Source organism: Astyanax mexicanus, chromosome 1 (genome assembly GCF_023375975.1).
Source record: "Astyanax mexicanus isolate ESR-SI-001 chromosome 1, AstMex3_surface, whole genome shotgun sequence".
In the NCBI taxonomy this organism is placed as follows: domain Eukaryota; kingdom Metazoa; phylum Chordata; class Actinopteri; order Characiformes; family Acestrorhamphidae; genus Astyanax; species Astyanax mexicanus.
Genome location: NC_064408.1, coordinates 24,845,226 through 24,867,583, shown reverse-complemented (window position 1 = coordinate 24,867,583; position 22,358 = coordinate 24,845,226). Strand labels below are relative to the sequence as shown.

General features: G+C 41.5%; 3 protein-coding genes across 3 annotated transcripts in view; 1 reads left to right on the top strand and 2 right to left on the bottom strand.

Moving 5' to 3' along the window:
- The window catches only part of gnb2 (guanine nucleotide binding protein (G protein), beta polypeptide 2), a 411,910-nt gene that overhangs the window by 163,672 nt on the left and 225,880 nt on the right, over positions 1-22,358 (bottom strand). The window lies entirely within an intron of this gene.
- Positions 572-6,543, bottom strand: si:ch211-284e13.5 (C2H2-type zinc finger protein). Its single transcript, XM_007258098.4, has 3 exons — positions 5,344-6,543; positions 4,023-4,352; positions 572-3,175 (listed from the first exon to the last, which is right to left on the bottom strand). Exons 1-3 carry the CDS (start codon positions 5,939-5,941, stop codon positions 2,604-2,606), a joined length of 1,500 nt encoding a protein of 499 aa, XP_007258160.1. The 5' UTR covers positions 5,942-6,543; the 3' UTR covers positions 572-2,603.
- si:ch211-284e13.4 (insulin receptor substrate 1-B) overlaps positions 9,627-22,358 on the top strand; it is a 46,443-nt gene continuing 33,711 nt past the window's right edge. Inside the window, exon 1 of the mRNA XM_007258097.4 lies at positions 9,627-10,686. Within this exon, the coding sequence (XP_007258159.3) occupies positions 10,335-10,686 (352 nt within the window). The 5' untranslated portion in view covers positions 9,627-10,334. The remainder of the gene's footprint in view (positions 10,687-22,358) is intronic.

Below are 22,358 nucleotides of genomic sequence, written 5' to 3'. Positions count from 1 at the left end.
CTGGCACCAGAGTTTAATTGGGTCACAAGTCTGGACTTTCTTAAAAAGGCCCTTGGAGTTTGACTAAGCTGTGACATGGTTCTTTCTGGTCTAGGCACTAACTAGAGTTTGAGGAGAATATATGCATTAGATAATGAGATCAAGTAGGCTATAAGGTTTTTTTTCTTACTAACTGGTCCTTGAATAATCACCAAAGGGTGCTAAACTGAAGCAGAATGAAAATAATCAAATTCATGTGAAGGAGCAATTAAACATGCAGTGTAGATATCTTTGTAAAGCACACACATTAGGCTAAAATAAATCACTGTTATTGTGTGGTGCTCTATCAATTCATGTTTAGAAAATACCAAAATAAACTCTTTTTACCTGTTCATTATGACAAATGTTTTACAGAATTCTACAAAGAATCTTCAAAAGAATACTGATACGTTTCAAGCAGAGTTCTTTAATCACAGTCTAGCATAACTACTATACCTAATTAATCAGTAAGAAGCAGAAAAGTGAAGTGTGATCTAAAAACAGACCCCTCTATGTCAAGCTTGATAAGTACAGTCATTAAGCAGAGACAGTGTAAAGAGCACTTCAGGAAAAACCCCACTAGAGGGCAGCTAGAGATTTTATTTCTATTACTGCCATACGAGATTCAAGTAAATATTGTGAGATAAACATACTGGAACCGTTTCAGTTCGAACATTTGTATTAAAATCTGGTGTAAGACAAAGAAACACTGGACAGAAAGCAACATTATGTTCAGAATAACAATTTGGTCACCAGGCACTTCAATATAAAAAAAACAATAGTACCATTTTTGCATTCTGATCACCAGTATGCCTGGATGGCTGATTTGTCACATCATCATCATAAAGGAAAAACCTGCATGTCTCGGAAGTGTTTTCTGGCTGACATGTTAGAGAAGAAAAAGATCAATGTGATGTGTCCAAAACTTAGTCAGCATTTGTTCAAGTGTTCATGTCATCCCCCTAAGATCAGGAAAGCAATGAAAAACATTAAGAAAAATTCTTTCTAAATAGAACAAGTTCAAATAGCAAAATGTCCAGCTATGCAAAAGCTATGAACTAAAACACTGACCTTAATTGTAACTTCATAAAACATAAAAAGTCATTTTAAGTAAAACGAACAAAAGTCTCCCTCAAACATTTCAAATACACATCCAGTTAAAACAAATCTTCTCCCTAAACCAGAGGTCGGCAACATGTGAATCTTCTACTATACATTGTGGCACCACTGTAAAATTAGCAAAATAATTCATGGCAAATAAAAAAATATATTTTTAAAGATAATAATCATAACTGTGTTGACTGAAATTAATTCAAGGAGTAGCTGCTAATAATCCAATGAATGTGTCCCATAGCTGCACAAACATAAAGGGTGTTGTAGCATTTGATTGTCCTGAAACAAAGGCCACCTCAGTCCACACAACCGGTGCACAGCATCTCAACATTTAAATGAATTTGAGTAGAGCTAAGTAAGAGTTTGAGGTGTGAACTACCTTCCAACTTTCATCTACATGGCACCTCCGAAAATTAATTATGTTTATACAGTAAAAGGAAATGTAAGTTAAAAGAACTTTTACTGCTAAAAAAAATTAAATAAAGGTTCTTTCAACCTTAAATTCTTGTCAGCCACTAATTCAAGAAATGTTTGTACTTCTCATAAAATAATCGTAAAGTCGAAAACACAAACAAAGGTGACTGCCATTGTTGCTTGGACATTTCAGAAATGGATCATTTGTGCAGGATGTCTGCTTTGCACTGCGCAGAGTAATGCCTCTGTAATCTCTGGACATTTAGCGATCTGCAAGGTCTATGGCGCGCTAAAAATTCAAGCAAAGATCATTCGAGAGGTGTAGATACCATGCAGTGAAAATGCACCAAAACATGCTTCATTACGGAACCAACAGGGGTTCTTCTATAGCATTGTAGCAGCATTTTAAGAGTGTAGGGTTCAAAGTCAATAAAAGCATCAACACGAGCTTTAACACTTGGGGTTTAAAAAGTTTAAATTACACTGAGAATTGTGCCAATCTAAAGTGCGTTTTTATGATAATCAGGCTTATAGAATAAAGGTTATATGGTTCATTACTTTAGCTAATATTAGAGCTTTTCCCATATTGTTCCATTAAAACAAACCAAAAAAGTGAGTGTGACACACTCTATGTATGGTTCCACATGGCGAGAGGATGCAGTGCATGTTCAACATACAATGCTTTTAAATGAGCAAAATGAGTAAGATAAAGCATGCTTTATAGCAGCTAATTAAACCTTCCTTTAGACTTAGAGCATTCTAAAACTTCTGATAAACATGAAAAGCCATGTTAGTCATAATAAACCTCATGAGAAGTATTGTGTATTAACACTTAATTTTTGCCCTAAGCGTCATGAAGAGCAAAAGAGGGTTTATATTCCTGCTTGAAAATCATGCACAAAATAAATACAATGACTAAAAAATCATAATATAATAAGACTATAAAAGATCTGAAGCCTCCATACTGGTATTTTATTTTTTTGTTTGTTTAAACTGGACAAAGTGTCTCTTCCCTCATTCTGGTTGCCGACCCCCTAACCTTCACACTTGAATGTTTGTTAGGCCACTTGTCCCCTGGCATGTGACCTTTGATGGAACTTCAGCCCCCCGCAGTTCCGGAAGGTTTTCCCGCATTGTCCACACTGGTACGGCATTTCCCCCGTGTGGATGCGGAAGTGACGCGTCAGCGCCCACGAGTGGCGGAAGCAAGCACTGCAGGCGGTGCACACATACGGTCTCTCGCCAGTGTGTATCCTCTGGTGAATCTTCAGGTGCTCCATGCGATTGAAATCTCGCCCACACTGGGAGCAGTGGTAGGGGCTGCGTCCTGGGGGAAACAGGTTGTGCTTGGGAGCCTTGCGGTGATGGACCCCCGACGTTTTCGGGTGCATGATGGTTCGATGCTTGCGAAGATCCACCTGCCTTAGGAAGGACTGGCCACAAACTTTGCAGAGATGCTGAATGGGTCCTGAGGTGTGGGCAGGGAAAAGCTGATTAGGAACCTGATTTGAAATAGAGGGGGCTTCTCTGTGTGAGCGTGACGGAGAAGGGAACGGGTCTGGCTGGCTGGATGCAGGAGAAGTGAGAAAGTCCAGATCTGGGATCTCTCCCGGGAAGATGGAAGGATCAGCTGATGAAGAATGAGAGACATAAAGCACATACACTCAGTATACGATCACAAGCTCTTCTTCAAACCACTTGTAAAAGAATAATCTCATGTAAAAACAAGGTTTCTCCCATTGTCTGAATTCCTTTGTGTAAGGAAACATATCTAATTATTCACTGGAAAAAATCTAGTATTTCTAAACACTGGTCCTGAAGCTACCGGCCTTGTATTTTTAGTGTTTTTCAGTGTCAACCAATTAATCAGCTCATTAACAGCCAATTAATAACTTAAAGTGGGCCTTCAAGACCAAGGTTATGAAAAAAAAAAAAAGCCAGAATTTCCTTCAAGAAAGAGTAATGTTTTTTTTGTGAATTTGCATACTGTGCCAGTTTTATCCTTTTTGCATTATTTGTAATTGTTCTAGCTGATTGTTGGCAATTTAATATAGATTAACTTCACTTAATATCAGATTAAATTCCAACATATGATCTTACATCTGCAAGTACTAGCTTCCTACAATAAATAAATAAATCATAAAATGAAAATACAAAGAGCCAGGAGCCCAAAAACTAAGCATACAAGAATGGGAGTGGCATTACTGTTGGCCTTTGTAAAGATCATTTTATTTATGCATTTGCAATATAATTTATATCATCTTCAACATTGTTCCATCAAATGATAACATAATTCTGATTCTAGGAATGCTTTACTTACTAAAGCTGCAGCAAAATTAGGCTGCAAGTATTCAAGTGGTGTTAACATAAAATATAAAATCAGGAAGGTGGTAAAATAGAGTATACCAATCTCTACAAAGGTGAGCTATTTTGTTTTGTAAGCTGTGTTTGTGTATGTACTTTACACCCACACTCACCCAGAGCGTTGCTGCCAGAGGAGGTGTAGGGATCTGCCTGACAATTCTGCAGCTGCAACTCAGCCCTCCAATCGTCCAATAATCTCGACTGAGCCAGCGAGAGGCAGTCTGAACCAAACTCTTCTTGCTCTGAGAGAGGAGCACACTCAGGGTCACCACACTGCTCAGGCTTCTCCAACTTCACAGCTACCTGAGGTGCTGACATGCAAGGCTCATGCAATGCAGATCCCTCCATCAGGTCTGCAGATCCTCCAGGTTCCTCCACTGGTGCAACACATGCCTGATTGAAATGTGAGGGGCTTCCTTGTGAACTGTGATAGTCTTCTCCATCTGTGAATAAAAGGAAAAAGCAAAATAAGTATCAAGTAAGCTTGCTTTTATTTTCATCCACGTCCTGTGCTCAAAAAGTCTAAACTATCCAAAAAATTTGTTTCCACACTGCAACCAGGCCGAACCACTGTTGGGTGGATGTGGACCATGTTTTGCATGTGGCACCATTTCTAGAAATATCTAGAAAATACTTTGTTTTAAATATTATAATCATAGCGTCATGTACGCCCAATGTGTTTTAACAGAGACTTATCTATGCTTTTGATTTCTGTCTTGCTGCGCATAATATTGATGGATAAGAGCTGACAGTCTTTTCCAGAGCGACTTACAAGGTTGTCCCTATTACAGAGGTGGGCCAATGTAGTGTTAGGAGTCTTGCCCAGAGACTCTTATTGGTGTAGCACTAGCACAGCATAGTCACCCAGACACAGCATAGTCACCCCATGGTCACCCACACCTGGAATTGAACCCCAGTCTCCCCCATGGTATCTCACTGGCAGGCGGTGATGTTATCCACTGCACCACACCAACTACTGCCTTGTCTGTTTCATGATCTTGTACTCATTGTAATGTTTGCAATATTCAAGTCAAGTAGTTTTATTGTCAATACTGCATATGTACAGAACATAAAGTGAATTCCCAAAAGTTACAGCAAGTACAGAAAATAAGATTATAAATATTAAAGAATCGGAGACACTAAACATTTAATACAACAAGGACACAGACAGTTACACGTAAGAAAAAAGACGAGACAATACTGCAATAGTGATGGGGGAGATTAAAGAGGCAATGGCAGTACAAGTATGAACAGAACCTGTACGAACAGTAGTGTACAGTATAAAGTATAAAGCATACATTATACAGTATAAAGCTTAAGGCTGGTAAAGAGAACGAGTACGTAAAGTTATTTAAATGTGATATTGCTACCAGTTCAGCTGTATATACTGCCTAGTGGTCAGGTTATGTTTTTGACAATAGCTAGAACACTCACCTGGTGGCTCACATTTAGTAGCCTCCACCCGCTGTTTCCCAGCGGACTCCTGATCGGTTAAATCTGGGTTAAGACCCTGAGTGCACACGCTCCCATCTTCTCTTATCTCACAGAAGGAAGAAGCCCCTTCATATCCATCCCCTCTTCCATCATCAGCTTCTCGGGACGCTCTCGCTCCGTAGTTTCGGTCCAGGTCCGCCAGGCACTCTGCGATCCGCTCAGGACTCAAGTCCTGTACGTCGGTAGCGGGGCTGTCGTCCCGCTCCTGGGCGTTCGCGGAGGAACAGCCCGGATCCACGACCCTTATCATCGCCTTGGCTTGGCGCTGCGCCTCCGCCAGGCGGCCGTGCACGGAGCGCAGCTCGCTCTCGGCGGCGAGTAGGCGGGACTCGAGCCGCTTGTTGTCCCGCAGGGTCTCGTGCATCTGGTCACGCACGTCCCTCATGGCCTGGCTCACCAGTTTAGTCACCTCCGCCACCGCGAGCTCCACGGCCACGCCGAGCGCGCTCTGAATGCTGGCCGCCAGCTCGTCCCGGAACGACAGCGAGAGCTCCGCCACCAGCACCGCTGAGCCCGGGGACTCCTCCGCGCCCGACATCGCGGCGTTTAAACTCCTCCACAGCAGCCCAAATTAGCTAGAAACCGCGCACCAAAATTACACAGCAGGTCAGAACAGAGAGCAGAGCTCAAACCTCCATCATTTACAGGAACATAAACGATTATTTTAACCGTATTTCTAACTTTATCTCTCGCAGGCAGGTCAGGCCTTCCCGTTAACTTCCACCCCCGAGCTGCGGTCAGGAAGCTAACCTGACGACAGCTAAGCTAATTAGCGTTAACTATCTCTCTATCCTGCGGTCTGGCTTTACACACAACAAAACAAACGTAGTTAACTTCAGTAACCCGGCTATGAAACACTACAGACATGAAAAACAACAGATACACTGATTTTTCCTTTGTATAGAGAATATAATAAGTTAGTTAGCTGCAGCCGTTAGCTTGTGTGTTTGCTAAAGTAACAGCTAGCTACTTCTCCAACTAGCCTTCATCCGGTTTCCTGGTTGTGCGCATGCGCTCACCCACATTTTTTCCCCTCAATGTTTTCAAGCGTTTTTCCTCTGTTACATGATATTTACAGTACCATTTTAATTCAACACAGGGCAAAACGTACGGAAATTTATGTTTGGTAGATTATATTTTTGTTTTAACAATGCTTCTTGGCAATAAATATTATACTGCTGGAAACCTTTTCATTTCTCTTTTAAATGTTGACACATTTGTAAGGATCATGCATTTGTGGGATGAGCAGCAGAGCTGAGTATGTGGGTTGCTATTGCTATTGACACTTCTGGTAACCTGACTGGCACTTGGTTGGCAGTACCTTTGTGTATGTTTTTTTTAGATGTGCCATTCCTTTCTGCCAGATTTTTGGAGTAGGATGTCATCTTTATTTGATTGACATATAGTGGAAAAAAATACGAAAAATCATATATAAGTACTGTATTAATAATAAGGCAAAATAAGTGTCATTTAAGGTACATCCAGTGAAACATGTTTAAGAAATAATACATTTAAATACAGAAAATGCCTGTGTTTTTTATAACTTTATTTTTTTCAGCAAAATACTTTTTTAAATTTGATAAGAAGTTAGGCACTATTAAATTAATATTTTCTATGTTTAGCTGTTTAGCTTAATTCACCCCTATTTATTGAGGGTACTACTACATTAGGATCCGTGGACACAGATACATGTTCTTACCACTGGGGAACCATCAGTGAGTTCTGGGTACTAAAAAATACCTAAACTTTTATGATCTGTTTTGATTTAGTAGAAACATGCTTGCAAATATTAGAAGTAATACTGTTTAAAAGTACATTTCCTATCTTGTTGGGGTTTTTTTGGGTACCAAATAAGTTAAACACTCTATGGAAATCCCTATGTAGAAAATGGTCCAATCAGGATTTTTTCTCTGAGCAGTATCTGGGTAGATACAGCTAAAGGAACTCTCTCATTGGCTGCCACTTCACAAGCTGAAATCTGACGCAGATACTGCACGCTGAGGAGAAATAAGCATTATGTTAGATAATGTGTTCGCTAAAGAGTGGGAACTCTTCCGAGGAGTGTCAGATATACGTCTCATTAAAAAACGTGTACACAACTTTAAAAAGACAAAATTAGATTTGGGACATTTTTTTCTGCTGTGTGAACAGTGTCTAACTGACAGAAGAATCAACCTATTGGTGGAACCAATTTTGACTAAAGAAAATTTTATCTGGAATTCTGCTACTGCATTTCTGAGTGTGTATTGGTACTATAACTAGGATTCAGGTGGTTAAACACAGAAAACATTGGCAGCTCTATTACATTTCTTTAGGACACATTTACCCTGTAACAAACAGTGTAAAAAAATGCTCATGTGTAAGTTAAGCTTCACATCAAACATAATTTGGGATTTCCTAACAATTTTAACTTCCTGCTGGACAAAATCAGAATGCTAGCAAAAGCTGGTCAAAATGGTTAAGCTGGCTGACCAGCTTAGGTTTTGACCAGTACAGAGTATGTGATTAAAGCTATGAACAGGCAGGGGGACTCCCTATAGCCACAGATCCTCATAATTAGTGACCATAACTATCTAGGTGTATATGTGAAGAAGCCATGTTTTGTGTTGCAGGTTAGTGTTTATTCATTCTCTGTATACATTAATTTAGCTACCTAGTTAATTTAGCTAGCTAGATAAATAAGCTGTTTGTTAGTTAGCTATCTAGTTTACTTTAAGGTAGTTAATGTAGCTACAAAGTACTTGTACTGTTTCTATTCAGATTGGATGTCAGATTTCCTAGATTCAAGTAGTAAATATTGATTAAATGAGCCGGCAGGTCAGTGTTTGCGATAAACTAAATGGTTTATTTTATTAATTACCTTTTTTAAAAAAGCATGTGGACAGTTGTGATCGGGGTTCAACAAAAAACAAATTAACCACTGGTTAATGCTTTATTCTTGGTGTTAGGGATGTCAATTGTACATTTTGTCTACCTGCTACTTTAGTTAATGAGTTTTGAGCAAGTTTAAATGTCCTTCTCTGGTACAACTGGATGTCATGTACTGATGCCTTGACTTAACATAGAGAAAACGCTTAAATACCCTCTCAGATAGCAAAAAACGTTAAATTAACATTCATCTGTCCATCTGTAATGCATTAAAACAACACTTATCCCTGACGTTAGAAATTATATGTTGAGAATTAAAGGTCAAATGAAGGTTGTTTAAAGGGTTGTCTTCCATCATCAACATTAAAATATGTAATGCAATGTTCCTGGAGCCTGTTGGTCACACAAATGGAACAGTCTAACAAAGCTTTGCAGTTTTTCCCATTTTCTCTAAATTGAGCTAGGCCAATTGTCCCACCTATTCAACTGCTACTCAGCTGTATATCCTCCATCACTGGTAATGCCACAACACAAGAAGGGTGAAGGCTAGCACATGCCTCCTTTGATACATGTGAAGTCAGCCACCGCCTAACTTCTGATGCAGCATTGACAAGTAGCCAGCTTGCTCAGAGGACAGCGTAGGGACTCGCAGTGGCTTGGTTACAATACATCAGCTAACAGATGCCCTGTGCTGACTGACATCCTAGGAGTGATGAGGGGAAAGAGTGCCATTTTTACAATTATGCTGTCTTGGGGCTCGGGCAGCTGATGGCAAGCTACATGACCTGGATTCGAACCAGCGATATCCCAATCATAGTGGCAGTGCTTAGCCCGCTGGAACACTCCGCACCGCCAACATGGCATTCTTACTCTAAGAAGTTTAATAAATATGGGCCAGTGACTCTAGCGCTGTTCTTCTTTTACTTTTTCTCCTTTACGTTTTAAGTGTGCAGAGAACTGTGGGTAACCAGGAGCTGCGCGGGATATTGCTTATTTATTTAGAGCTTGTGTTTCTCGTCATATCCACAGAATCTGTTCGAGTTGGTGTGTCTGATTTGAATCTAAATTATTCTAATTTTTCTGACATGACATGCTCACCCCAGCTCTCCTGTCGCATACATTTGTAATAGCCTGTTGACAGTACCAAAACATTAAAATGTATAAAAAAAATGAACTGGTCACTAGTCTCAATGGGTGATCACCCTTCAGGCCAGAGTAGCCCCTGGTCTATATTGAATCAAATTCCACCATAAACCTCGTGTGATCTGTCAGTCTGCGCCGAGCTGAGCCCAACTTCTAACAGTAGGTGTCGCCACAGCCGCTCTGGTGTTATTATTTTTGCAGGGAGCTGCGGATGAGAGACACACAGACCTGGCGGTGACCATGGAAAAGGGGGGGATTCCGCATTTAATAATTAAAAAATGAGAGAGGGTGTGCAAAAACACACAGAGCTCCTCATTGCGTTGCTTCTTAGCAACATGCACAAAGTGCACAAGATCTCCACTGATGGACGTGGAGCAATTTGAGCACACAGACGTTTTGATTAAGCCTGGTGCATGCACGCGTGCATGTTTGCAAGCAGCTCCATGCAGCCTCGGCGCCCACCATTATTATCACATACACAGAAGCGCGTGCGTGCATGCGTGTGTGCGTGCGTGCGCTCTCTCTCTCTCACTGACAGTCTGACTTCTCTCTCTCTCTTTTTCCCATTGCACGGAGGGGATGTGCACACGGCGGAGCCGAGCCGTGCAGTGAGCGCGTGCACACGTACGTACACACGCACGCCCGTCCGTTCCTACGCCCGCGTGCGTACGTTCCGTGCGTACTTGGGACTCGGCACGGTGGGAACGGCGCGGGGGGCGGTGGTGTTGACTGACAGCGGTGGTGGTGCTGCTTGTCCGCGGTGGCGGAGGGGAGCCTGCACGCGATGTGCGCGATGATGGAGGGAAGAAACGCGACGCGCGCGCCCTGACCACCGTGCGTGCATGTGGATTACCGTATTACGGCGACGGAAAGCAGCAAAAACAAAGCAGCAAAAAACAACACAAGCAAGCTAAGGCGCGATGGAGACGCCGGCGGCGCCCGAGCCCCCGAGCTACGAGGACGTGCGCAAGAGCGGATACCTCCGCAAGCAGAAGTCCATGCACCGGCGCTTCTTCGTCCTGCGGGCCGCCTCGGAGCACGGCCCCGCGCGCCTCGAGTACTACGAGAACGAGAAGAAATTCCGCAGCAAGTCGCCCGTGCCCAAGAAGGTCGTGCACCTGGAGGCGTGCTTCAACATCAACAAGCGCGCGGACTCCAAGAACAAGCACATGATCGTGCTGTACACTCGCGGCGAGAGCTTCGCCGTGGCCGCGGACACCGAGCAGGCACAGGAGGAGTGGTACCAGGCCATGCTGGACCTCCAGAGCAGAAGTAAGCCTTCTCTTGGGGTCGCCTTCTCTAGTGTTGTTTTTCCTAATTGGCCGGTCCACCTTAAATGCTGTAGCAATTACAGTCTGGCGCCTGCAGGCGCACCGGTGTACCTGCCCCAGCTAATGATTTTCGGTTCTCACAACGTTCTGGGAATGTTTTTTTTGTTTGCATATTTCGAAAACGTTTTGGAAAATTTTGGCTGATTCTTGGTTTAAAAAAATATTTTAAAAAATAGAAGAAAAAATAGTTTATATGTAGTTAATAGTTCTGAAAACGTTCACCCAACGTTCCACTAACTTCAAACTCTTAAAGATTCTAATAACCTTGCCATTAGAAACTTTTAAAGTAGGACCTTATGGTAACATTCCGTAAACAATTACATTTCTTTGATTCGTGCATAGTTAATAAGTTAAGTTTAAGAGTATTAAATGTTCAACTAACGTTTTTAACCTTAAAATGATCGAAACCATTATGAAAACCCTCTAAACTTTGAATGATTAAAATTTGTAGAAAACATGCTTAAATATTCTGGTAATCTTTTTGAGTACATGAGTATTAAACGTTCAACTAACGTTTTGTAATCTTAATATGATCAAAACCATTATAAAAACCCTACTCTAATCTTTGAATGATTGACATTTGTAGTGAACCCGCTTTTAACAATCTGATAACCTTTACATTACAAATCTTCAGGGGACCTTTACGTAACATTACGGATACAATAACATTTCTTTGATTTGTGCAGAGTTATGAGTTTGTGAGTATTAAACGTGAAACATTCTGGTAACCTTTACATTGGAAACCTTACAGAAACCATGAAGTAACGTTTCAGGGAATGTTCTCATCTTGTATTTAGGGACATTTAAACACACAGTATAGGATCATGGCTAAATGTTACAACAACATTCTCGTAATCATAGAGTGTTCTGAAATTAGATACCTCAATAGCTAGGATTTAAAAATGTCCAATTGTGGGTCTGAGCCATTTTTTTTCTACAGTCCAGTCATCACTGAGTTTACAATAAATCCTGGGTATTTCTGTAAGTTCTAGTCTATGTTATCAGGGAGGAATAAGAACACATCCAGGAACTTTAAGGGTTCTTGGTACTTGCATTCCAGAGTATTGAAATACCAAACGGGACATGCAAACAAACACAGGGGCGAAGAAACACAACAACATTTATGAGAAATGGCCGTAATCTGCTAATGTTAGCTAAAAACCTTAAGACAACCTTTAATAAAAGTCCTTTCCTACATAGCAAAAGTACATTGAATCAGCATTCAATTTTTTGTTGAAAAAAATGTTTTGTTGATCTCCAATGCCTGAATGGTATTATTCTTGTGCATTGATTTTAGGTTGAGTCAACACTGTTTGTTTTAAATTTTACCTGCATTAAACATGTAGGCCTATACAGCTCTGAAAAATAATAGGAGACAGTTTCTGAATCAGTTTTGTCTGCTTTTGCTATTAAGAGGTATATGTTTGAGTAAAATGAACATTGTTGTTTTATTCTATAAACTACAGACAACATTTCTCCCAAATTCCAATTAAAATATTGTCATTTAGAGCATTTATTTGCAGAAAATGAGAAATGGCTGAAATAACAAAAAAGATGCAGTGCTTTCAGACCTCATACAATTCAAAGAAAACAAGTTCATAAAGTTTTAATCAATATTTTGTGGAATAACCTTGGTTTTTAAATAACAGTTTTCATGCATTTGTGCATGTTCTTCTTCACCAGTCTTACACAATGCTTTTGGATAACTTTATTCCACTCCTGGTGCAAAAATTCAAGCAGTTCAGCTTGGTTTGATGGCTTGTGATCATCCATCTTCCATCTTTCGAGAGCTGTATATTGTTTGTTTTCTATTTGTATAGCTTGTACTGTGTTTTTGCAGTGTAGGAATTTACATTTAAGTGTTATAAAAGCATTGTGAGTGTAAAAGACCTCACCCAAACCTTAAAAACATTTAAATGAACGTTGTTTCAATGCCAGAACTTCAACATCATTCTACGGTCCTTAAGGATTCACGTTAAATAAAGGTTGTTTAAAGGTTGTAGATACTGTAATACCACTGTAATTTAACATTTATGTAATGTGCCTTGCTATGTGGGTTTTTATGTCTTATGAAAAAAGGGGAACGTAAAAGAACTCTGCCATAACGTTAGGTGATGGTTACCCAAAATTGACCCAAAGGGAACCCATATCTCTGACGTTAAGGGAACGGTGTGTTCTGTCTGCTGCATCATTTAAGGTGGACTGGCCGATTGAAAAAAAAATACAAGATGCCCAGCTCAGCTTCACTTGCTGTGCTAGAAGAGCTACATGCGTGCATGCTCGTTGCATTGCGTGTTATGCTGGGCTGCACAGCTCGTGCATGGACTCGTTTATACACGTTCAATAATACTAGCTACAGCTGCATGCACTAAAATGGTGCATGCACGATGGACGCATTACGGTGCGTATAGAAACGGCAGTGTGTGTTCGTGTGTGTGTGTGTGTGTGTGTGTGTTTTCCAGAGCAGACGGGAATGAGCTACTACGCTGTGTGTGGAGTAGTGTAGTGAGTGTAGTGTAGTGGTGGAGGGAGAGGGGTGGCGCATTGTGCAGTGGAGAGGCTGCAGCAGTAGCAGCAGCAGCGTCCGCGCGCGCGCACGCCCCGTCTGTTATTGTTTTTAGCGAACATCCTACCCATAACATAACGTTGGTGCGTCTTGTGCGCGTAACCTACATTTCTGTGCACGAGCACCGCTAGCGGGGAGGGCGTCCGCAGCGCCAGTGTGTGCTCTCTCGTGTGTGTATTAGAGTGTGTGTTCAGCCCCAATATCCCTCGTGTTTTGGTTGCAATGGTCCCATCACCCCCCACCCCCCTCCTCCTCTTCTTCTCTCAGCCCCAGCATGGTGGTTGATGAGTCGATGGCCGGGTTGAACGAGGGCATCAGCTCGGTGGGACGCTGCCCATAAGCAGCAGCAGCATAGCCGCTATGTGTCCTTGTGTGTGTGTGTGCAAGAAGACCTCGCGCTGGCTGCCTGTCCGTAAACGCCCTTATCACACAGCTGACTCCCAGTCTACTCTGCACGCGCGCTGTTTTTTCAGGCATTCCCCACTACCAGCATCCATTAAAAATGCATCAAACCCACAAACACGCCTTATTCCAATCAATCTGTTCATTTACATTCTCTTTTAATCTGTATGTGGAAGGGGTTCATATAAAAAGCCCACTGAACACAGTGTATAACCTAGGCCTGTCAGAATAAATAGTTTTCTTTGGATATTTTTTCATGCAGATACAACTGTGATAAACTATATTTTGTGCCACTGATATAGTATTAATAATACTATAATAATAATGTAATACTATAATAATAATAGTGCAGCCTAATAATGGAATTACCACGTCTGTCACGATAACAGTGTTTCGATAAATAATCTTTTTGTTGAATATTATTTTATTTCTATTTTCCAATTTACACAGTCAATTACCCAAATCACACATTAGGACTTTCCCACTAGTGATGCCCCAACACAAGGGGAGTTAAGACTAGCACACCCCTCCTCCAACACATGTGAATCAGCCACCGCCTCTTTTTGAACTGCTGCTGATGCAGCATTGCCGAGTAGCATCACAGCAAGCAAGACTTGGTTCAGATACATCAGCTCACCGACACCTCCTGCTGATCGACATCACTACACATCTACCCACCCAGAGAGAGCAAGGCCATCAAGGCCAACTGTGCCCCCTTAGTGCTCCAGTAGCTGATGGCAAGATACATAAACAGGATTCGAACCGGCGATCTCCTGATCATAGTGGCAGCACTTAGCTGGACAACCTAGCACCACTGGCGTAGTAATTACCACATCTGTCACGATAACAGTTTTTCAATAAATAATCTTGATAAATTATGTAGCGGGCTCAGTGGTTTAATACCTGGTGCTAATTGAGATGTTGAAATATTTTTAATTGGGCGCCAGTTATTAAATTAATTTAATTAGATTAATTAATAAATTAATTAATCAAATTAATTAATAACACAAGACATCTCAGGGTGTGGTTTCTACAGGTGACAGAAATTTTCATAACCAAGTTATCCAGAAAAACACACTGAAATTACAGGTTTTGTAAAATAAAAGTATTTTATTAAATCACACAGATATGAGTAAATAATTCATTAAAAAGTACTAAATGTAGCCATTACATATCAAATCATAGTGTAGAATGATAAATGAGAAATAAAAGAACAAACATGTTATAATGCTGATATGAAAGGAATAAAGATTAATAGAACTATAAAGTGAATATTTCTAAATAAGGGTCTAAGGCATTTTAAGTCTACGAAACCAATTCTTATTTCCAACCAAGCCACTCAAAATGAGTCATCTATACTAAAGACGCTCTATTAAAGACCCGACCAAACCATGACCAACAGACACCATCTGCCGAAAGATTAAACCCAGCTCTGCCTTACTCTGAGTTGTTGAAGTGGGCCTTGGTGACGTCCGCCTGGGTTGGTCGTCTGCTGCTTCACCCCGAAAAAGGATCACGTGAGCCTGTCTGCAGGGTGGGTGGACTTCCTGGGTCAGCACGGAGCCCCATTAGAACCCATAGGGAAATCCCTTCGCTCTCAGGTGGCTTGCTGGTGGCCTCCGGACCGCAGATTTCTGGGTTGGATCTGGCGGATCTCTTTTTCAGCTGTACTTTAGCTAAACTTAGATGGAATAATGCTTGGCTTCGTAGATTGTAAAATAACCTTAGATATTTTAACTAGGATAGCTAATATTAATATACTTGAAGATTAAATGCACTAGTCTAAGAAAACTAACTTAAGATGACTAAACTAACAGTCTATCCTTCCTCCATCTCTGGGCTCCCTAACCTCTCTCCTCCAACTGCTCTGACCTGAACTCCCAAAACTCAACTGGCAACTGAACTCTAAACTGTGTCTGCCCAGTTTACTATTAGACTCTGTGGCCTGTTTGGCCCTTGAGCTCCGATTGGCTCTGTGGCCCAAGTGTCTGTGTTTTGATTGGTCTAGGAGCAATTTCAAACTTTGGTGGGGGATTCACAAAGGGCCATAAAACCCCCCCTCGCTCACATGGTCAGCATGCTTCAGAATTTTTCTAATAGATCAAACCAAAAGAAAACTCAATTAAACAGTGGATCAAAATACATTTTTCAGCATATCAGTTTGTGATGATAAATTCAGGAAACACAATCTTACAATTGAATCACAATAAATGTAATATATATATATTGCCCACAAACAGTTTTGTAATACTCAAGATAATCTTAGAAATACAATGATGGATGGTACTCTGTCAGAAAGAGATCAAGAGTCATGATATTATTTAAACCCAATTAAATCACTTAAAAGAAAATACATGATTAAACCACTGATAACCAAATAAAGCTATATTATCAAATGCTAATTAAACCTTGTTGATTCAGACTTGAATGTGTAGGAGAATTCAATCAGGACACATCCAAACACATATACCATATACCAGACACATATACCATTATTTAGTAAACATTCTATAAAACACCTTTTTTATATAGTCAATATATATGTATTTTAAGCAAAATCTTCTTAGTGAGAAATTCCTCCCCTCTGCTGTGTTTAGATAAGCGGCTGTCGTCGGAATTTACGACCGTGGGGGAAGTTGGTGAAGTTGGTGTTGGGAATGTAATTTCCAAGCTAAGAGCATTCATTTTAACTTCATGAATCTTATTTCTAAGTGGTTGCAGAAAGCACAAACCCCTAAATTGGTATAATATATTTGGTGAATTTACAATTTCCAAGGCATTCATTAAGTTTTGAACCCTCTCTCAAGTCCCGTAGTCCCGTCCTTGTCCTGGTGATTGTGCTGTTGGCAAAACCACAATTGTGCACAGTTCCAGATGTTTAAACATTAACGGTCCTAAATCCAGATTTACGACTGACAGCGTCTGAAGGAATGTCAAAAAAGAATTTAAAAATGTTTACCCTGACTTGCATTTAGGGTTCTCGAGCGAGGCTGAGTGAAGAAATAGTCAGGAAATGTCATTTTGAAATTTAAGGCTGTTTGAAAAAGATAACTCCAAGGCTTTTAGAGTGTTCTGGGGGTTGAAGTTCCTTATAGACCATAAAGTGGGGGTAGTATGTGTGTGTGTGTATGTGTGTGTGTGTGTGTGTGTCCAAGCGATGCAGGAATCCTCTGTTTAATCCACTACATTCCCCCCCCATCGATCGATGGGCCACTGGACGTTGGGTCATCGGTCGATGTCAACGTGGATTTCTGTAGACAGAGCATGTTAGGGTACATCTTTCATGCAATTGGTGTCTTGTTGGTCATGCTTTCTTAAGACAATCTACTACAAGGTCGCTGACAGAGTTTTTGGTCTAATGGATATACAATTTCTCTGATGATCAGTTTTTTTTTTTTTGTTGTAGCTATTGGCTTTTGGTTCTGAATAGAATAGTTAATTTAATGTGATAGTGTGGCAACAAGCATATGAAAGGGTCACAAATAGTTTGCTAGCTATTTGTTCCTTTATAACTTTATCAAGACAACCTACCCATAAGGTATGCTTCAATAATTAGCCACTACTTAGTCAACAATTGAGAACAATATAGCGGAGCAAACGTAGTCAGAAGGGAAACAAAATATGTTTTGGGCACCTGAAGAGAGGAGAAAAAAAAAAATATTGGCACCCCCCCTTCTCCACGTATTTATTATACTGCTATGCTAATGGTTTGAAATGGTGATTCAAACTCTAGGTTTAACAAAATATCCAATTTGTTGTGGGTTATGCTACTCGGATAGGTGAGTTCCAGACAATGAATGTGTGGTACGTTCTCAATTTAACAATTGCGTCAGGCCAGAAAATGGTGGACAATGAACACTCAGTGTGTCTAAGTATTTGGCCCAGTATTATGATTTAACCTAGGGCATTATTGGTCCCGACTTGTCCCATGGGGCTTTTGCATAGTTTAATTGGGTTACAGTGAACTTGTTTGAGAATCAGTTTAATAAAACACTGACGATGCGGGATCTGGTTCCAGATGCGAGGCAGTTTGTCTGCCTCTGCATGAGGACCAACCCAATGAGACCTGAGCTCGCGAATTGTTTTGCCAGTGCTGTGCTGGGACCTCACCAGTAGCTTGTCAGCAGTGTAGCACAATGGTTGGTATCCAAGCGTGCTTTTTCCCAGTTTTGGGTGTTTCCGCAGTTCACCGCTAGAACGGTGAGATATACCAACACCTGAGAAAGTGTGGTTCAGCGAAAAAGTTGTGGCCTGAACCATTTCAATAGGGTCTGGGGGACGTCCCCCCCATCTGGCAAATGCACCTGCCACAGTGATGAGATGTTTGTTCCTTCGAACAAATTTCATGAGTCTTTCAACCCAATCCATTTGTGGAATTGGCCATACACCACACAGATCTTCTGAAGATTGGGGCTGAAAACACACTAGCCTTTTTCCAACAAGTGGCAGATATGTCAATTGTGGGAATGCTCGGTGTGTTTTCCCCATCATTTTGTGGTCCACCCATGGGTGATCGAGGGCCTGGGCTAGGCTCTCCCCCCCATGGCTCTGAGGCACCACGAATGAAGATGAAGCGTGTGTATCTGGGGCATAAACAAACAGGCCCTTGAGCATCCTGAAAGACGCACAGTAAGTGGCAAGTGGATCAAGGTGAAATGCCAGTGTTCTGAAAGAAGTGTTGTCACATGCACCAATTGTCATGTTAACTTTCCATTTGATCTGAGCATTCCGAAAAGCACATCCATCTGTGTAGATGGTGGGAATGTTTTTACATTCATAAGAATCCAAAGGACTGTGTTTGTCTGGAACCACTGGTGCAGGAACAAGAAGAGAACAATCCTTTTGGTGCACGAACAGAGGATCACAGTTAGTCCGTGGCAAGGAACCTGCAGGTGTTCTGTGAACAGCTGACTTGTCAGCCCATGGAACAAAGATTTCACCGTTGACCGTTGTGTTAAGAGTGGATGACTTTCCAGCTTTTGGGTTGTACTCATCTACAGCCGTAGAGGGAGTCAATGCCCATGAACAGGTGTTTTGTTTTAGAATCATGGTAGGGGATTCTGAGGATGGTGGTTTCAGAACCCTGACAGTGAGCTTCTCATTGATTCCCGTGGAATTTGAAGGTTCAATGAGCTTGTGTGGCTCAATGTTGCTAGCAACATGATAGCATTGAACTCTATCCTGTGCCTTAGGACAGGGCAGGGGTTCGCAAACCTGTGCCCAGATTCTACGATGCTGAAAGTCAATCAATGGTTTGAACCGGTCAAGGAGGTCTTTGCCAAAGAGCAATGGGACGTTCTCCAATGGAGAAATGTGAATTGGATGGGTGAGGCTCATTGGACCGATGGCAACGTGCACCAGGGCTGCAGAATGCAGAGTGATACCAGTGTGCGAATATGGTTGAAGGTGAAGAGCACACTTTTTCAGAGGTATCTCTTTGTTGTTTCGGCGGGCTGTCGCCCTCACCTGGTCAAAAAGTGAATTTGACATTAAAGAAATGTCTGACCCCGTGTCCAAAAGAGCTTCATACCCGAACACATCTTCCAGCCAGGTGGCTAGGTAGAATTTTGGTGTTGAACCTTTCTCGGTTAAGAAACCCAAGAATTGTTTAGGTGGTGGATCCTCCAGGCTGAGGAAAGAAGCTTCCTCAGTGTGGTTGTTTTCAGCGTCTGGCTGTACAACCAAGGCTGCATTGGGGTGGATGGATTTCGCACCCCCCCAAGCAGGTTGATCTGGAGCTTGGACAATTGGCAAGAATTCAGATTCAGCATTGTCCCGCTTGCGTATTTCGTTACGAAATTGTCTGAGCAGACTGCCGTCTTTAGTGCTCAGGTTAGTTGGATATGTCTCATGCTTGTGCCCTTTAGGTGGACACCAACGTTTGTGGTGCTTTGGGCTCTTTCTCCTGAGCGGAGATTGAAGTTTGCTGGAGCTCTGTGCTCGAGCGTGGTGCTGTGAGTGTTTGCCATTCCAACTGCGTTTTATCCTACCTTTCCTTCGATAGGAGGGCTTTTGGTCACTTTGCTCGGCCCAATGTAGGGACGAGCGACGCCAAGAGTGGAACACTCTCTGGTTTTTGTGGTTTAACTGGGTCTTAGGTGGCATTGGAGCCTTGTGTGCCCCTTTTTGCTTGACGTGGGAGGACTGCTCATTAATTATCAGGACGTCATTTGACTCTGATTTTTTATTAATGTTTTGTTGGAACTTAGCAAATCCTCTGAGAGCCAAATCACGCAGCTGCCGGCTTGTTAGCGTACGAGGGCAGGCTGCGACTCCAAAAGAGTGACTGGTGGAGGGATGGAGGTTTCTCACGAACAATGTTTTGAAAACTTCCTCTTCCTCCATTCCAGGCTCATTTCTATAGCCGAAATAAGCTAGCCTGAGGCGGTGATAGTACTGTAGGGGTGTTTCCTGGCGGCTCTGCTTAATTGCAAGAGCTGCAGCAAGGCCGGTTTGAACAAGGTGGTTGGAGAACTCATTCTCCAAAGCCTTGCAAAGAGCAGGATAATCTCTCTTAACCTGGGGTGGTTGGCGCTCAATGAAACGTCCAACTTCCCGACTAGAGGACACCTTAATGAGGTAGATTTTATCATCTACCGTGGCCTTGGGGAAACGGCGTAAGAAGAAGTCAATGTCGCGAAGATACTGGTGGACATCATTAGAACCGTCCGGTTCTGGTTCAAAGCGTGGGATGTTACGCGCAATTTTGTCCAAATCTCTATCAGAGGGTGCTTGAGGTAGCACAGAGGTCCCATGTGGCTGGGAACGCTGAGTGAACCTTGGTTCTACTGGCGCTTCAGCACCTTTAAGGGAGACTAGAGGGATTGTATTTGTGGATGGTTGTTGCTTAGGATCCGGAACCCCAGGGGTTCCTGATTTACCAGCTGGATTGATGGGGGAGTCTCCCTCCATCATCAGCTCAGATGTTAACTCTGTTTGGTCTCGAGTTAATTTGACTGCATTGTTAGCATGTGCTAATTCAGTTTGTAGCTCAACCTGTCTTGCAATAGCATGTTTTAGTTTTTCCTGTGACTGAGCTGCAAGTTGGGTAGCTATGTTGGCTTCCTTTTGAAGCAGCTGCACTTCGGTTTTGAGGTCTCTTTGGTTAATTTCAGACTGTACAGTTTTGTTCTCTAGGTCTGCAACTCTATCATTTAAAGTCACAATCTCTGCTTGGAGATTTTGAATGGTTTTGGAGGAAGCAGCAAGTTGATCCTGTGCCAACAGCAGTTGTTTCCACAGTATTAGGGAAATCGGATCCACTTGTTGCTTGCCCTCAAGGATTTTAGATACACACTCATTGAGGCTTTTGGCAATTAGTGCATGGAGACCCCCACTGTCCATTTGTTGGACTGGGATGGTAAGTCCTGGGGGTAGACCAGCTGTAAGCTCTAAAAGAGCTTTTTCGGTGGCACACATTTTGATTTACGTAAAGCACGTGGAATCAAACAATTTTGATGACAAACAAGTTTATTTTATGTTCGAGTCAATTAGCATTGTGCCTTTTCTAAGAAGAAAATCTGTTAAAAGTGGGCGACCTAAGGTTACAATTAGTAGATTAATTTTAAAAGAATAGTTAGATTTGTTGTCAGTGATGCTAGTGAACAGTTTAATAACTGTAGGGCACTATACACAATGTCTAAATCTAAATATGGGTATAGTTATTAACTATGTACAGGATGGGAGAATTTAACTATGTATTAAGCACAGGTGTGCTGGGTATATGGTTGAGTAACTGATAACTGGATAGGTTTTTTTTTTTTTTTTTTTTTTTTTTTTTTTTTTTTTTTTTTTAATGGTTAATTAATTAATTAATTTCAATCAGTTATTAATAATTGATCTTAATCGATCAATAATTAATCTTAATTTATTTGAAGATGGTTGAATTAAATTGAAAATAATTAATTAACAAAAATGTAATTAACTTTACTTAATCAAATTGATTAAAATGACCAGTTAATTATTTTATGTTGTGATTAGTTACTCAATGGAGATAGCTATTTAGCTTGGTTCAATGTAACATAAAGAGTAATGTTTGAGAGAGCAGACCTGAAACTTAAATTTAACTATTTAATATAAACCAATTAAATGAATGCAGTTATTTGTTCACTTATTTAGAAACCATTTAACCCAACCACAATGCAAATTCCCTTTATTAACTTAACAAAAAGTTTGTTTGAAATTGCACCCTCTGGCGACAGAAACTCTAAATGCACTCTACGGGATGATAGCAATTACACAAGTACAACACCAGGTGGCGACACAGCTATGTGGCTAAGTGGCTCCCTCTGGTGGTCAAACAAATGAGATGCACCTTTCTGCACTGTATGCAGTTACCCAAATCAAACACCAGATGGCGATGTGGCAGTGTACCCCCCCCTAGTGGTGAGGGGTAGTAAAACACCCTTTGAGTTTGAGTGTAAATAGTCAGGCTGTCCACCAGATGGTGGCAGAGGCCGACTGGTGGGCGTGGTCACGCCCACTGATGATGCCACGTTAAGGACCGCCCCTTGGGTCTGGGACCTGGTCAGCAGATTTGACTGACTCAGTCGACTGTGAATAGCAGAGGAGAAGGACACGGCTGTCCGAAAGTTTAACACAGCAGCAACACACTGACTTCACAAGATGAGCAAAGAGGATTTACA

Bases quoted from the DNA above. Each gene is read 5' to 3' on its own strand.
- si:ch211-284e13.5 (XM_007258098.4), bottom strand. From the start codon at position 5,941: ATGTCGGGCGCGGAGGAGTCCCCGGGCTCAGCGGTGCTGGTGGCGGAG. The intron at 4,353-5,343 runs GTGAGTGTTCTA...TTTTATTCACAG, and splicing joins TACTAAATGTGAGCCACCAG to ATGGAGAAGACTATCACAGT. The intron at 3,176-4,022 runs GTGAGTGTGGGT...ATTCTTCATCAG, and splicing joins CTCTGGCAGCAACGCTCTGG to CTGATCCTTCCATCTTCCCG.